The sequence below is a fragment of the Mytilus edulis genome, chromosome 11 (assembly GCF_963676685.1).
Source record: "Mytilus edulis chromosome 11, xbMytEdul2.2, whole genome shotgun sequence".
NCBI lineage: Eukaryota > Metazoa > Mollusca > Bivalvia > Mytilida > Mytilidae > Mytilus > Mytilus edulis.
In genome coordinates, this window is record NC_092354.1 from 56028439 (window position 1) to 56042314 (window position 13876).

The window sequence follows — 13876 nt, forward strand, 5'->3', positions numbered from 1 at the left end:
TTGCTAGAAAATCAAGTTAATCATTTCATCATAATTATTTTTTTGGCTTAACTGTTTTGCTTCTTTACAACTTAGTTTTGACTTTTTTTAGTAATTGGTCATATAGTTGTTATACAAAAAGTACACATATGTTAAAAGTGTATACCCTTAGGTCTTAGTCATCAATTAATTGTATTATATTTGATTAAAGAGAAACGATTAGTTGGGAACATCAAATAGTCCAAGGTAGAATAATGATTTGTACAAGTTATTATCTTTTTCTAGTAAAAATTGTACTAGTAATTACTTGTACAATGGACTGTGTACAGGTTATAACTTGTATAAGAGCCAATAAAAGTAAGTGGAAAAGTAATCAAATATCACTTCATTAATTTCACTTAATCTAAGTATTAAGTATGTCCTTGTATGTGGATATCTTTATGAACATCACCCAATAAGTTTGAAGCGATACATCTGTAATCTCTGGCATCATAAGGTGAAAAGTTCGAAATTGTAAGAAGGTGTGTTGTGGGATCTACATGCACATTAGCTCCCAATCGTCTACCCTGCAATTAATAAAAAAAGTATGTAAAACACGTTAGAATAGTATAAAAGAGAATTTAGTACAGTAAGCATTGACTTTCTATGAGTTTAAATGTCCCTCTGGTATCTTTCGCACCTTTTTTATTTTTAACTTAATCATTAAAAGAGAGGCAAAAGATTTCAAAGGGGCATTCAAACTCGTAAGTGGAAAAATTAACTGATAGCGTCATGCATAAATGCAAACGATATACAGACAATTAATATATAACACTTACAGTACTTGCAATCTTACTGTTTGACGTGAACTTGACTGATCGGTGAATGATCGGTGACGGATGTTTGACTGATCGATGAGTGATCGGTGAGTGGTGACCCATAGGATCCGTCAGATTAGTCAAATAACCTATGTGAGAGTTACATTTGTACCCTGACAACTGTCACCGATCGATAAGTAAATTGAATTTATGCACGGATCGGACGAATACGTACATATTTAAATTCTTATGTAAACCGAACTCGACAGTGTTTACAATCGATAAACGCGTACCTCTACGAAAACACCTTAATTTACACCTTAATTTGTAATAACAGTAGTTTCAATAAAAAAGTGAAAATAGTATAACAGAATAAGACGCTTAAAGCGTTAAATTGATTGTGTTGATTAATAGTTTTGCATTAAATATTGTTAACATCAGAGACATATAATACATAATTGTATTATATGACTCTGTTAACAAACTTATTCCTACGAAAATGGTTATTAATAAACGCAATTGGATTTTGAACTTTTTAAAGTTTCGAATAGGTTGTTTTTAAAAGAAATTAAAAGAATGTCAATAAAGTAATATTAAAATTTTGTTCGCATTGTTTAGAATTACCAAAATTAATTATCCTTTTTTTCATCAAACATTATACTATATTATTTGAAATCAATGATTTTTACTATCTTCAGAAAAGTCTGCAATTAGAATTGCACCTTCTGGCCAGGTGAGCGAAAAATAGACTACATTTTTCAATAACTGATCCTTTCATTTTGTTTTTTTCCGAGTATGTTTGGAAAATAATAAAATCAAAATCACGATGTAGACACCGTTATAATAATAAACAAAATGTAATATTGAACGTTCGATTTTCATGAGTCGCCATTCTAATTTAATTAATCGAAACTAAGATTCCGAAATTTGTATTAGTTTATCATGTAACGTATTAAAGTTTAGTCCGTCATCAAAGTCGATCGGCACTATCCGTCCTATCAGTCCGATCAGTCAATTACTTTTACTATAAGTCTGATGGATGGCTCACGTGAGTTTGACGCGAACTTTACTGATAGGTGACTGATCGATGACCGCTGATTGATCGCTGAAATAGTAACGCATAAGGTTGCAAGTACTGTACAACCACTTCGTTGTATTGTGCAATAAAATGAAGAATGAACAACAACCCGACCAAAAAGTAAAATACAGACGAAGGCCAACACATCGAGAAAATCCCGCACCTGAAGCGAATTCAGCTGGCACTTATAATGTGTAAGTTCGGTGAAAATAAACGTCATAATTTCCGAAACATATAAATGAACTAATTAGAAAGAACAAACAAACTTAACGAAGACAGAAGTCTCCAGATTTTGTCCAAGCATAAAGTTGATGATTTTTCCAAAGGAAAAGATGCTACGACTATTTATCTAAGATCAACACCAAAAAATATCAAAGTTGCACATTCAATGTAATGTAGCACTATAATGGTACTAAATTGCATTGAGCTTAATTTATTTGATACATGAACATGATTCACATTTGATGAAAAACAATTATTTATCATGGATGGGACAGCAGTCTGCTCTATGGTCGGGTTGTTGTCTCTTTGACACATTTCCTATTTCCATTCTCAATTTTAATTAAAAACAAATCATATATTGTAATTCATTAACAATTTTTTTTATTAATGTAAATACTTAAAGTTAACATGCAACTATGTTAAAATTGATTTAAAAGCACAATATCATTTGACATATTTGTTTCATGTAAACAAGTCTGAATTGAAAACAAAGTCCAAACCTATGCCTACTTTGGATCACACCGCAATTTGTATACATGTGGATGCAACGGTATTTGAAAGGCAATAAAATTTACCTCAATTTAGGATGGATTTTGAGGAGTCGATATAGAATGAACAAATCATATTAACCCGTAGGCAAATAAGAATCAAACCCAAATAAAACAAAATAACCAAGTCTTAATTGAATTCAACATTGAGACCTATAATTGCGTTGGGTAAAAACCACAATAGTGTACATCTGATACTTGTGCATGCAAAACAAATTGCTTTGCAGCACAAACAATATTTTCCAAAAGACTAACAATAGTGAAAAAGTATATTTTAACAAAATCCATTTGACTAGCAGGTCAAACAACGGACGATGCTAACCCTGCTGACTGTCTTTGGTTTTTGCAAAGAAAATGGACCACTAGATGGAACAAAATAGATCTTAATGATTAATTGAATACCAAACAGAAAACGATACACTTGTGGAAAAAAATATATACCTCATGTATTTGTATATATATACGACGCAAAATTCAGTAGTTCTTTCAGAAATGTGAGTTTTAAAGTGCTATGATTATTTTCCATATTTTGTGCTCTTTTCCCTCAAAAAGTGAATTAAAATACTAAAAATCACATCATTGTATTTGTATCAACAGTTTTAAGGACGTGATCGGCCATTTATAACATTTTGTGTATGCTTTTAAAAATATTACATAAACAAATCAATCTACAATATTTTATCATTCTTCAAGTAATCAATCAAGCATTATTTGAAATTGCCAATCTTATGCTTTTACAAATCTGCTGTCAAACAATATTCTCTTAAATATTTAAAAAGACATTATGACACTCGATACACAAGTCTTTTTATGTATGTGTAATTGAGATAAAAGACAAACATTGTTTACCTTAACTAAGAAATCTATTGCTGGCTTAGGATTTCCTTTTGCAATGCATTGGATCGTAACGGTATCGCCATATTTAATATTCGTTGGTTGAATAACAGTTTGTGTAATAATTGGGGCCGTCACTGAAATAAAAGAAATAAATAAACATATGAAAGATCATGAAAATGTCAACATGAGTAACAAGAAAAATGTTTTTTTTCTATTAAGATGCATATTTATTAACTCCTCGTCTTTCTTGATCTTATTTTCGATAATGATTCATGTCCCAAATATGCTTATCTATATTATTTCTATAATGTGACGTCATTAAAATGGCGAATATGATGTGTGACGAATGATATTTGGAATCTATATGATTAAGGATAAGTAACAATTAAAGATCAATATTGCCTAGACATTGTCAATAAATTATCAAAGAATTTGTAGCAAAAATATACTTTTCCCGACTGGTTAGTTTTTGTTAATTGTTTTCATAATCATCGAATTATTATCGAATTCTCAATTCTTCACAAAATTAAAATTTGATGATGAAATCACATTTTTAGCTTCTCTTAAGGATTTACTTAGGTGAAATTATGTGTCATGATTAACCATTTTATAGTAAGGATGAGTATAATTTGTTTAGCATGGTGTAAATCCAGAGCCGCAACGCCAAAAGGATTCAACTTATATCGAATACTATCAAAAATTTCATTTCATTAAATACCATTGCTATATTTTGTGGTGTAAATTTGCTTTGTATGAAATTGTTATTCGAAACACAAGACATCGGAATGACTGAGACGCATATAGTACAATTTTAAAACTTTTATTTTTGTTATGCACTCGCTTATCTGACCAATTTGATTCCATCATGAAAGGATGAATCTTTTGTTGACAAACCGTGCGTCAAGAGTACACACTCTTAACCCAGATATCTTTAATTCTGATAAAATAGGGGTGAAAGATATCAGAGCGACACTCAAACTCACAGATCGTAAAATAAACTGACAATGTCACGGCTTAAAAGGGAAAAGACAAACAGACAAATAATAGTACACAAGACACAACATAGAAAACTAGACTAAGCAACACGACCCCACTAAAATCTGGGGATGATTTCAGCTAACTTCCTACTGTTGAAATCAATGTAGCAAGACGCGGGGCATACCAAATTGAACAGCCTGGTACCTTTGATAAACTATTTCAAATACAACTAACGAGGAATATGCGTTGTTGGCGCCATACTTGTAGTAGTTGTGGTTGTAGGAGGAGCTATTGTTAATTTGATGGTACTTGCTAGGAATAGGCGTTGTTGGCGCCATAATTGTAGTAGTTATAGTAGTTGCGGTTGGAGGAGGAGCTTTTAATGATTGGATGGTTCCTACGGAGAATAGGCGTTGTTGGCGCCATAGTTATGGTAGTTGTTATAGTTGTGATAGAAGGAGTTGCTATTGTTAAATTGATGGTACTTACGCGGAATAGGTTTTGTTTGTGCCATAGTTGTAGTAGTTGTAGTAGTTGTGATTGAAAAAGGAGCTATTAATCATTTGTTGGTACTTGCGAGGAAAAGGCGTTGCTGGCACCATAGTTGTAGTAGTTGTAGTAGTTGTGGTTGAATGAGAAGCTATTGTTGGTTTGATGGTACTTACGAGGACTAGGCGTTGTTGCAGCCATAGTTGTAGTAGTTGTGGTTGTAGGAGGAGCTATTTTTGATTTGATGGTACTTACGAGGAATAGGCGTTGTTGGTGCAATAGTAGTAGTAGATATAGTGGTTGTTTTTGGAGGATGAGCTATTGTTCATTTGATGGTACTTACGATTAATAGGCGTTGTTGGCGCCATAGTTGTAGTAGTTGTGGTTGGAGGAGGAGCTATTGTCGATCTGATTGTACAGTTACGGTTACATAATTCTGTGTCACAACAAAATGAACAGATTCCCTGGGGATTACTTTGCGCAATTGTTGCACATTGCTGAAAAATAAAATTGTTTTAAGTTTAGTGTGATATATGTGCAGCAAAAAATTGAACCTTTAGTTTTTCATTACAAATTTTCTTTATTACACTATCAGTTATTACTTTATGATATGGTAAAACAATCAACCCCAAAAAATCGATTCGGTTTAGCCCCAGATGACGTTTAAAATGTTCATATCATTGAAAAAGCTCCAAATTATCTCCCTTTGGTGCAAAAATGCCATTTTTTGGCATTAAATTTGAAATATTTTTTTTAACTCATCGGTGACCTATATTCTTATTGTTTTCATATAAGCTGTACATAAACTAATTATTTGTAAATTTAAGCGATTTCTGTAATTAGGTTATTTTTTTATTTCGATATTACCTCTATATCTCCTATTAGTTCAACAGAAAAAAAGGACATTAACCAAAAATGTATGCTTCTTCCAGAGGCATATTGTGAGCTTAAATGAACAGTGACCCATTTTTTTATTTCATTTTTCTTTTAAGTATATGAAAGTACAATTCATGGTGTTTATTGTCATTTACAATTTCATTTGTTTGTTTTTAAATACCCTTAATAATGATATCTAATACTTATCATCATCATGATGTTTGGGGGAACCAGGGTACCTAATAAGCTATCAAGAGACTTCTCAGTATTGTTGTAGTATACAATGTACAGTATCTACTCAATCTTTCAACCACAGGAAGATCGATAATGAAAACATGCAACAAAACAGCGGTACACACTTTTAAAACATGCTTGTGTAATTTTACATGGTGTATTGTTTTGAAATTTAGACGATTGGTATTTGTAAAATTAGAAATAAACTTTCGCACAATTTACTCAATTCTTACAGAAGTCAATTCGCGGCATGTTGCAAGGATTGTTTCTTTCTCTATATATCCCATATACCATCAGTGTCAACTGACATTAAACATTTACCGACAATCATCCCGGTTGACCCAACTATGTATGGTTTGATTATTTCTATTCGTACTGAACATGACATATTGGTCCTTGATAGATAATAAACTAACAATTGATCTATTGTCTGCCATACCCACAAAAAAGAGATTTGTACGTGCATAAACATTATATAACACATATCAGAATACTTTCACTTAATCTGTACGTGCATAAGCATAAAATAGCACATATCAGAATACTTTGACTTAATCTCTACGTGCATAAACGTAAAATAACACATCAGAATACTTTCACTTAATCTGTACGTGCATAAACATAGAATAACACATATCATAATACTTTCACTTAATCTGTACGTGCATAAACATAAAATAGCACATACCAGAATACTTTCACTTAATCTGTACGTGCATAAACATAAAATAGCACATATCAGAATACTTTGACTTTGATTTTTATCTGGAACACAATTACGAATGTTCGTTTTAACATATCTAACATCCAATATATTTAGTAAAAGGACGTCATTAACAATCAGATAAAAACACATGACCATGTACAACCCGGATCTCAATGTTTATCTTGTCTGTTATAATGCACGTCTTATATCAATGAGTGTGGTCCTAGTGTCTCATCTAGTTTTTTGTTTTATATTTTGTTTTATTTTTGTAAGTAGAAGTTACTAAAACTAGAACGACCCCACTATTTGTACTGATATTTAGATTTGATATCGACTTTAGTAAGGTTTGCTTTATTTTGAGCGAGTCATAGTTCATAAATTATTTGGATAGCAAATTCATGTCCATAACATCGAGAGTGTTACTTGTATCAAAAAATAATGTTGTTACTTTTTCAAAATAAATAATGTTATAATTACATTTAATCCTTCATAGAAGTAGTCATTGAATAAAATCAAAATATGTTCGATCTGACTTTTTTTAACTTTAAAGCTCAATACAATCGTTTTAAAGGTTAGATTTTGTTTATCTCACAAAATCTTGTTAGGCACTATAACCTGTTTGCCGGCGCGCAAACCATCCATAAACCTGGGATAGACTTAGTTACAAACTCACTGTAAATAAAAGCAATAGTAGTATGCAACAGCTCAATAGTTATATTCGAGTAAGCAACGGCAAATCCTGGTAACCAACTAAATACAGGAAAACACATCAGGACAACTATGAGGAAAACAACGGAACAACAAAACTAAACTATAACAAAAGCAAAATCCAACACGAATTCACAACAGCACACAAGGACACTATGTATGAAACATATGCATATAGACTTAAAATTGTACGAAATTATATGTATATGTTTTTTGTAAGTATTAAAAAAACAGGAATTGCTATTTAAAAATAAAATAACATAAAAGTTCACTCTGACTAGGCTTAATTTAAATGGCTTTATTTATGAGGTATATATTCACATTCTCACCCTAGTGATAGTAACATACATCTTCATGTGCCCATTGAAAGTCAGTATGTTTACAAAGTTTCTTTAATTAACAGTTAGCATATTATAATGAACATCAAGGAGTATATTACAGTATTTGTTCGATTTCTTTGCCAAGTAAAAGTTATAATGTGTTGATATTACAGCGAGACTGTACTCCTCAATTTACAACTGCAGCCAGATTAACATATTGCAAAACTGTTGCCTAATAAAGGCAACAGTAGTATACCGCTGTTCAAATTCATAAATCGATAGAGAAACAACAAATCCGGGTTACAAACTAAAACTATAAGAATATAAGAGAACTGCATCACAACAGAAACACAACACCACAATGTACACACAAAAACGAATTATAAGGTAAGAATGGCAATTTTTCTGACTTGGCACAGGGCATTTTATGAAAAATAGTGGGTTTTAACATTAAAATGACAACATTACACGACAGGGCTACAATAAATAAATGGGAGAAAATATAGGACAGCGTTCGAGAAACAAACGAATACTAGCCATCAAAAGGTTCCAGGTTAAAATATGTATATGCCAGACGTGCGTTACGTCCACACACAACTATGCTCAGATGAAAAAAGTTTGAAAGTCAAAACAAGTACAAAATTGAAGATCGACGAGGACCAAAAGTTCCGAAAAGTTGTGACCAATACGGCCAGAGTTATCCGCCTGGGACAAAAACACCATTATTATCAAGAATACTACATAGTTTTACAAACAATTAATTTTATAAAATAACTTTATAATATACATGATTAAACTGAAGTGGTGACTAGTATATAATAAATACGAATACATTACAAAATCACAGCCGTGTTAGCTAAAGCCATTACAATGCCAAAAGTGACTTCACACTTGAATTGCTAAAACGTGTTCCGAAAATTAAGAAAGAATTTGGATGAAATCCAAGATAAGATTTGTATTCTTATCCGGTGTTAGGGACCTTAACCTTGTTTTTGTTTCATGTTGAAACCCTCACTGTACGTTTTAGATAACAGCATAATCATTGTTCCTTTTTCTGTCTTGTGATCTTGTATGAAGAACTAATGCATTGGTATATATATATTTTTTTTTTCTCAAAATCTTCATTAAAACCTTTCTACATGCAACATACCGTTTTCTCTGAACAGCCATGACTCCAACGTGGTTTACCAATCAAATTTTGTGTTTGTTTTATAGAGCATGCCTGTAATGTTATTAAAAATGGAAAACATAAATTAATATATTCTAATTACAAACAGTCCGTACTATATTTATTTATGCTGTCATCTGCTCTTTCTTTTTATTACTTGATTTTGTATCACATCATATATTCATGTGTATTTTCGTTGTCATGTATATTTGACCCATAAGGCTAACATGTTTTTGACATCTCACCATTTTGACCTTCATTCAGATGTGGTATATACATATAGCTATATAAATCAAACTAAAGAATGTTTACCGGATTTGTGAGCAACACGACGGGTGCCACATGTGAGGCAGGATCTGCTTACACATTTGGAGCCCCTTGGATCATCTCAGGTTTTAGTTAGGTTCGTGCTTACTCTTTAATTTTCCATGTTGTGTTTTGTTAACTATTGTTTGTCTGTTTGTGTTTTTCTTATTTATCCTTTGCGTTGTCAGTTTATTTTTTATATATAAGTTTGAAGGTCCCTCTTTTAGATATAGTTTATACCAATGCATTTAGATTTGGTATATTCCCTTTTACTTAAGATGTGCGTATACCTATAAATTTGGGAGATATGGGTACATGTAATACCTTGATTTAATGTATTCCCTAAAAATTAAGAAATGAGGTGTATGTCTTGGCCTATACGAGATAATTAAAAAATGTTGCAGTGTTTTCTTAGAACTTTAACAGATACAATGTACTCAAATGACCATTACAGATTCCGTGTACAAATGTGTAGTATGGCTTTTTAACATATCAACATTTTGGAACTTTTATTACCGAGGATTGCAAAATGTCCCTTATAAATTTATAAAAAAAATGAAGACATATTCAAATTGAAAATCAACCTGTGGTCCTCGAAAATGGTAAGACCAATTGCTTTGAATTTCATTAATCAATTCCGTCTTTAAATGTAAGTTTTGGAAAATTACCATTGATGAATTTGTTATGAAATGCTGAATTAATCATTTCTGGGTCTCTTTCGATAAAATTTACCAAACTTAGTTATTAAACTAACAAATAACAAAATACGTCTTGTCATTCAGTCATACATTACCGAATCTCGGTCACAAAGTGTAATGTGATTGCATTTATTAGCATCCATTGCCAAAGGGCAGGAATAACATATGGTTGATCCTACGGGAAGATTAACACCTGTAATATTTATCATACTATTTGGTATTATAGGATACACACGACGGGTGCCACATGTGGTGCAAAATCTACTTACCCTTCCGGAGCTCATGAGATCACCCCAAAGTTTTGATGGGGTTCGTGTTGCTCAGTCTTTAGTGTTCTTTGTTGTTTCTTGTGTACTAGTACTTGTCTGTTTGTCTTTTTCATTTTTAGCCATGGCGTTGTCAGTTTATTTTTGATTTATGAGTTTGACTTTTCCTCTTGTATCCTTCGCCCCTCCTAATACCTTTTTTTAAAGACATACAGTAACAGCACGTTGTGTGTTTCTTTACATATTGTTACGATAACCTTAAAACATATTCATTCGCAACTTTAGGTCCTTATTGTTCTTCAACTTCATACTTTATTAAGGCTTTTGAACTTTTTTTATTTGAATATCACCGATGAGTCGTTATATATAAGACTCGAGTATGGCGTGTAAAATTTAAATCCTGGTATCTATAATGAATTTATTATCCGCATGCACATATCCTAACAATTATATACCTATATGGAGTTATTTTCTTTCAGAACGTCAGGTTATTCTTTTTCAGAATCAACCCGGACGATACCATGTTTCAATGATATATGCTCCAAGGCATAAAATAATGACCTGTGTGAGGTCATTATTTTCCTTGATAAACATGCAATCTATGATTTACTTCAAAACTTTATTCGTCTAATAGTTTTTTGTTGCCGATTTGGAAATTTATTTTTTAAAGTTCAATCGATGATAGGTGTAAAAGAAACCGTCATTGTAGTCCCTCATTTTAGTTTTAGAAACAAATAACGTGAAGTTTTGTTAATTTATCGCTACAATAAAGAAACATTATCATGTATGTCAGATGAATTTTAATGTAGACTTTTATAAAATAAATCCAGATTTAACATATTCGTGTGTAAGATTTTGAAAATCTTATTGAGTCAAACTGAATAGGTTGATTGATTTTTGGTTGCTTGCTTAACGTCCAGTGGCAAATATTTCATGCATGTTCAGAACGATACACACTGAATAGGAAATCATACTGTGACCTCCATGTATTTATATTCGTCTTCGTGTCAGTTTTTAACTTTTTAAAATTTATGTATACCTTTTACTCTATCAGATGATCAACTAATAAGATAATCTTATATTTTATTGAATAACATTAACGTAACTCACGAAAGGGTCGGGTGCGGAGGGTATATAATTATATCCTGATTATCTTTTAATAAAATGTATTGCTATTCAAAAGACAATCTTTCTGAATTTTTCATTCGATTCAAGTAAAATTGTTAAAAAAAATAACCACTTTTCCGCAACAGAAATAACATAACAAATAGAAAAAAAAAATATACCTCCTCCCCCTTTTCCATAAGCTAAGTGGTACAATAAATTACTTACAATGTGTCTTGTATTTGTCATACACCGTTATCGGATGGTAACAATACATTTGTGTCTTACTTCATGCAGTTACAGTAATATTTTTATTGTGTATGGATAATGATTTTTAAAAGGTTTACATCTAAATTATTTAGTGAGTTTTATTTCACATTCTACATGAGCCGCAGAGCGTATTAAAACCTGAACGCATTAGAAAGGAATATCCCACTTTAGTGTTATCGGTAAAATAGGATACTAAATTTTACAAATCTTTATAAAATTAATATTTTTTGACGGTATATAAGTCAGATAATGCATATTTTAAGGTTTTTCTTGTCGTAGAACACACCTCAGGGTGTCAGGATTGTTCAAAGAAAGACCTCCCTCCGGTCGGTCTTTCATTTGATCAATCTTGACACCCCTCGGTGTGTTCTACGACAAGAAAACCTTAAAATATGCATTATCTATAACATAATGACAGATTTTGGCTGAATTTTTAATCATAATAATAAATTTATTACTAATTAAGATTATAACAATGTTGACTGCCGTACCAATATGTGTCACATTGTTACCTTTTATGTCTTATTATTTGCTTAAACATTGTTGTCAATATAATTGATTTTTTAACGACTGTCATATAAGCGAGAGGACTATAAAACTATGTTTAATCCACAATTTTCTATATATAAAAGGACCTTCACAAGTCAGAATTATGAGAATTGTTATTCATTGATTTTGTCATTTAATTACGGATTTTTCGTTTTGTATTTACAAGGGAGTTTTGTGTTTTTGTTATATGACTTTTTGTTATGATTTTCATCTGAGAACCGACGCGTCGAATAAAACTTCAACCAAAATGATGATTGTGGGCGAGTATAAGGATACAAATAAACCCATCATAGATACCAGGACTAAATTGCGTATGCGCGTTTCGTCGACAAAAGACTCATCAGTGACGCTCGAATCCAAAAAAGTTAAAAAGGCCAAATAACGTACGAATAAATTGAAACATTAAATCATAAACTTGTGTTTTGCATATAACTTAGATTTCAGGATATTGTGAGAAAAGTGATAGCACGCTTTTTTGTATATTTTGGATTAATTGTATCAATTTCTATGCATTTATGAAATAACAGTAGCATCAACATGAAATGTCTAAACTTAACCGACCACAGTCAATGTCCTTATTTATTCATCAACAATTTCAAAATTCATAGTACAATGATTTTTTTCAGTCTTTAATAATCATTTTTTTTTTTTTTATACTAGTGACATTAAATAGGTGAAATTAAAATTACAGATAATTACTAAACATTTTAGTAAATACCTGTATTTCAATCTTATAAGTAATTACATGTATTCAATTGTTGATTATCAATGATTACATTACCTGTAATTATTTGGTCATTTTTACAGCTATTTACTAACTTTATATTTTTGTTAGATTTTGATAATAAAACAACAAACAATATGAGAAAGTAAAGTGTTCGAATTGTGGGGCTCACGTTATGCTAAGGAATCAGATGTCTTTCAAGACTGCAAGCTCTTTATTTACAGTTTGTGTATTGAAACTGGAATATGATTGTGTTATAATTTTTTAAACTTGCCGAAAATAATATACATTATGCAAGACAATGATCGAAATCAATCGAATGACTTTAATAACTCATGAATTATCGCATCCAAATATGAATATTGTAGCAAATTAACACACAATGAATGCCTACCTTCACAATGAATGTAAAATATATAATACAGGTTTTCATTGACAATTGAGTCTTAATTATTTGCTTGTTTTGATGTTGAATTATTTAGTAAATACAATTCGTTAAGAAGAAGGGCGACCGTTGGTTCCCATTGGAAGATTTCTAATTGACAATGAACGGTAAAGACTTGAACTATTTCCGTCTTTAAAAGCTTGACAAGGAGCAATATTGACTTGAAATGTGATCCTCTCTTAAAGCTTGACAATCAACGGTAAATACTTGAAATGTTTTTGTAAAGCTTAACATACGTGCACCACATTGGTTCATATTGCATAAATCTTTATCATCACAGCAATGACGGCAAATTAAAGTTTCATCTCCTTTGCCTGGACCTAGTGGGTTTGCTATACAAAACTGGAAAAGAAAAAATAAATAAAAATAAAGAATGTTGTTTGCAGTCAAATCTTAACATAAATGTCAACATCAAACCATAGGAATCGTAGAAACTGACATCATAAGATAACTTATCTTTGAATTGAGGTTAACAATAATATATTGATTCATACAGCTGAACAAAGAGAGGATGACGTGAGAGGTCAAACTTTCAATTAACAGCGATATAGTCTGGTATATACTTCCTTGAGTA

General features: G+C 31.4%; 1 protein-coding gene across 1 annotated transcript in view; it reads right to left on the reverse strand.

The window, feature by feature from the left end:
- Nucleotides 1–296: 296 nt before the first annotated feature.
- The window catches only part of LOC139495858 (WAP, Kazal, immunoglobulin, Kunitz and NTR domain-containing protein 2-like), a 29865-nt gene continuing 16285 nt past the window's right edge, over nucleotides 297–13876 (reverse strand). The window contains exons 10-15 of the mRNA XM_071284263.1: nucleotides 13539–13644; nucleotides 10040–10137; nucleotides 8923–8994; nucleotides 5272–5425; nucleotides 3474–3595; nucleotides 297–545 (exon numbers count right to left, since the gene is read on the reverse strand). Coding sequence (XP_071140364.1) covers nucleotides 390–545; nucleotides 3474–3595; nucleotides 5272–5425; nucleotides 8923–8994; nucleotides 10040–10137; nucleotides 13539–13644 — 708 coding nt within the window. The 3' untranslated portion in view covers nucleotides 297–389. The remainder of the gene's footprint in view (nucleotides 546–3473; nucleotides 3596–5271; nucleotides 5426–8922; nucleotides 8995–10039; nucleotides 10138–13538; nucleotides 13645–13876) is intronic.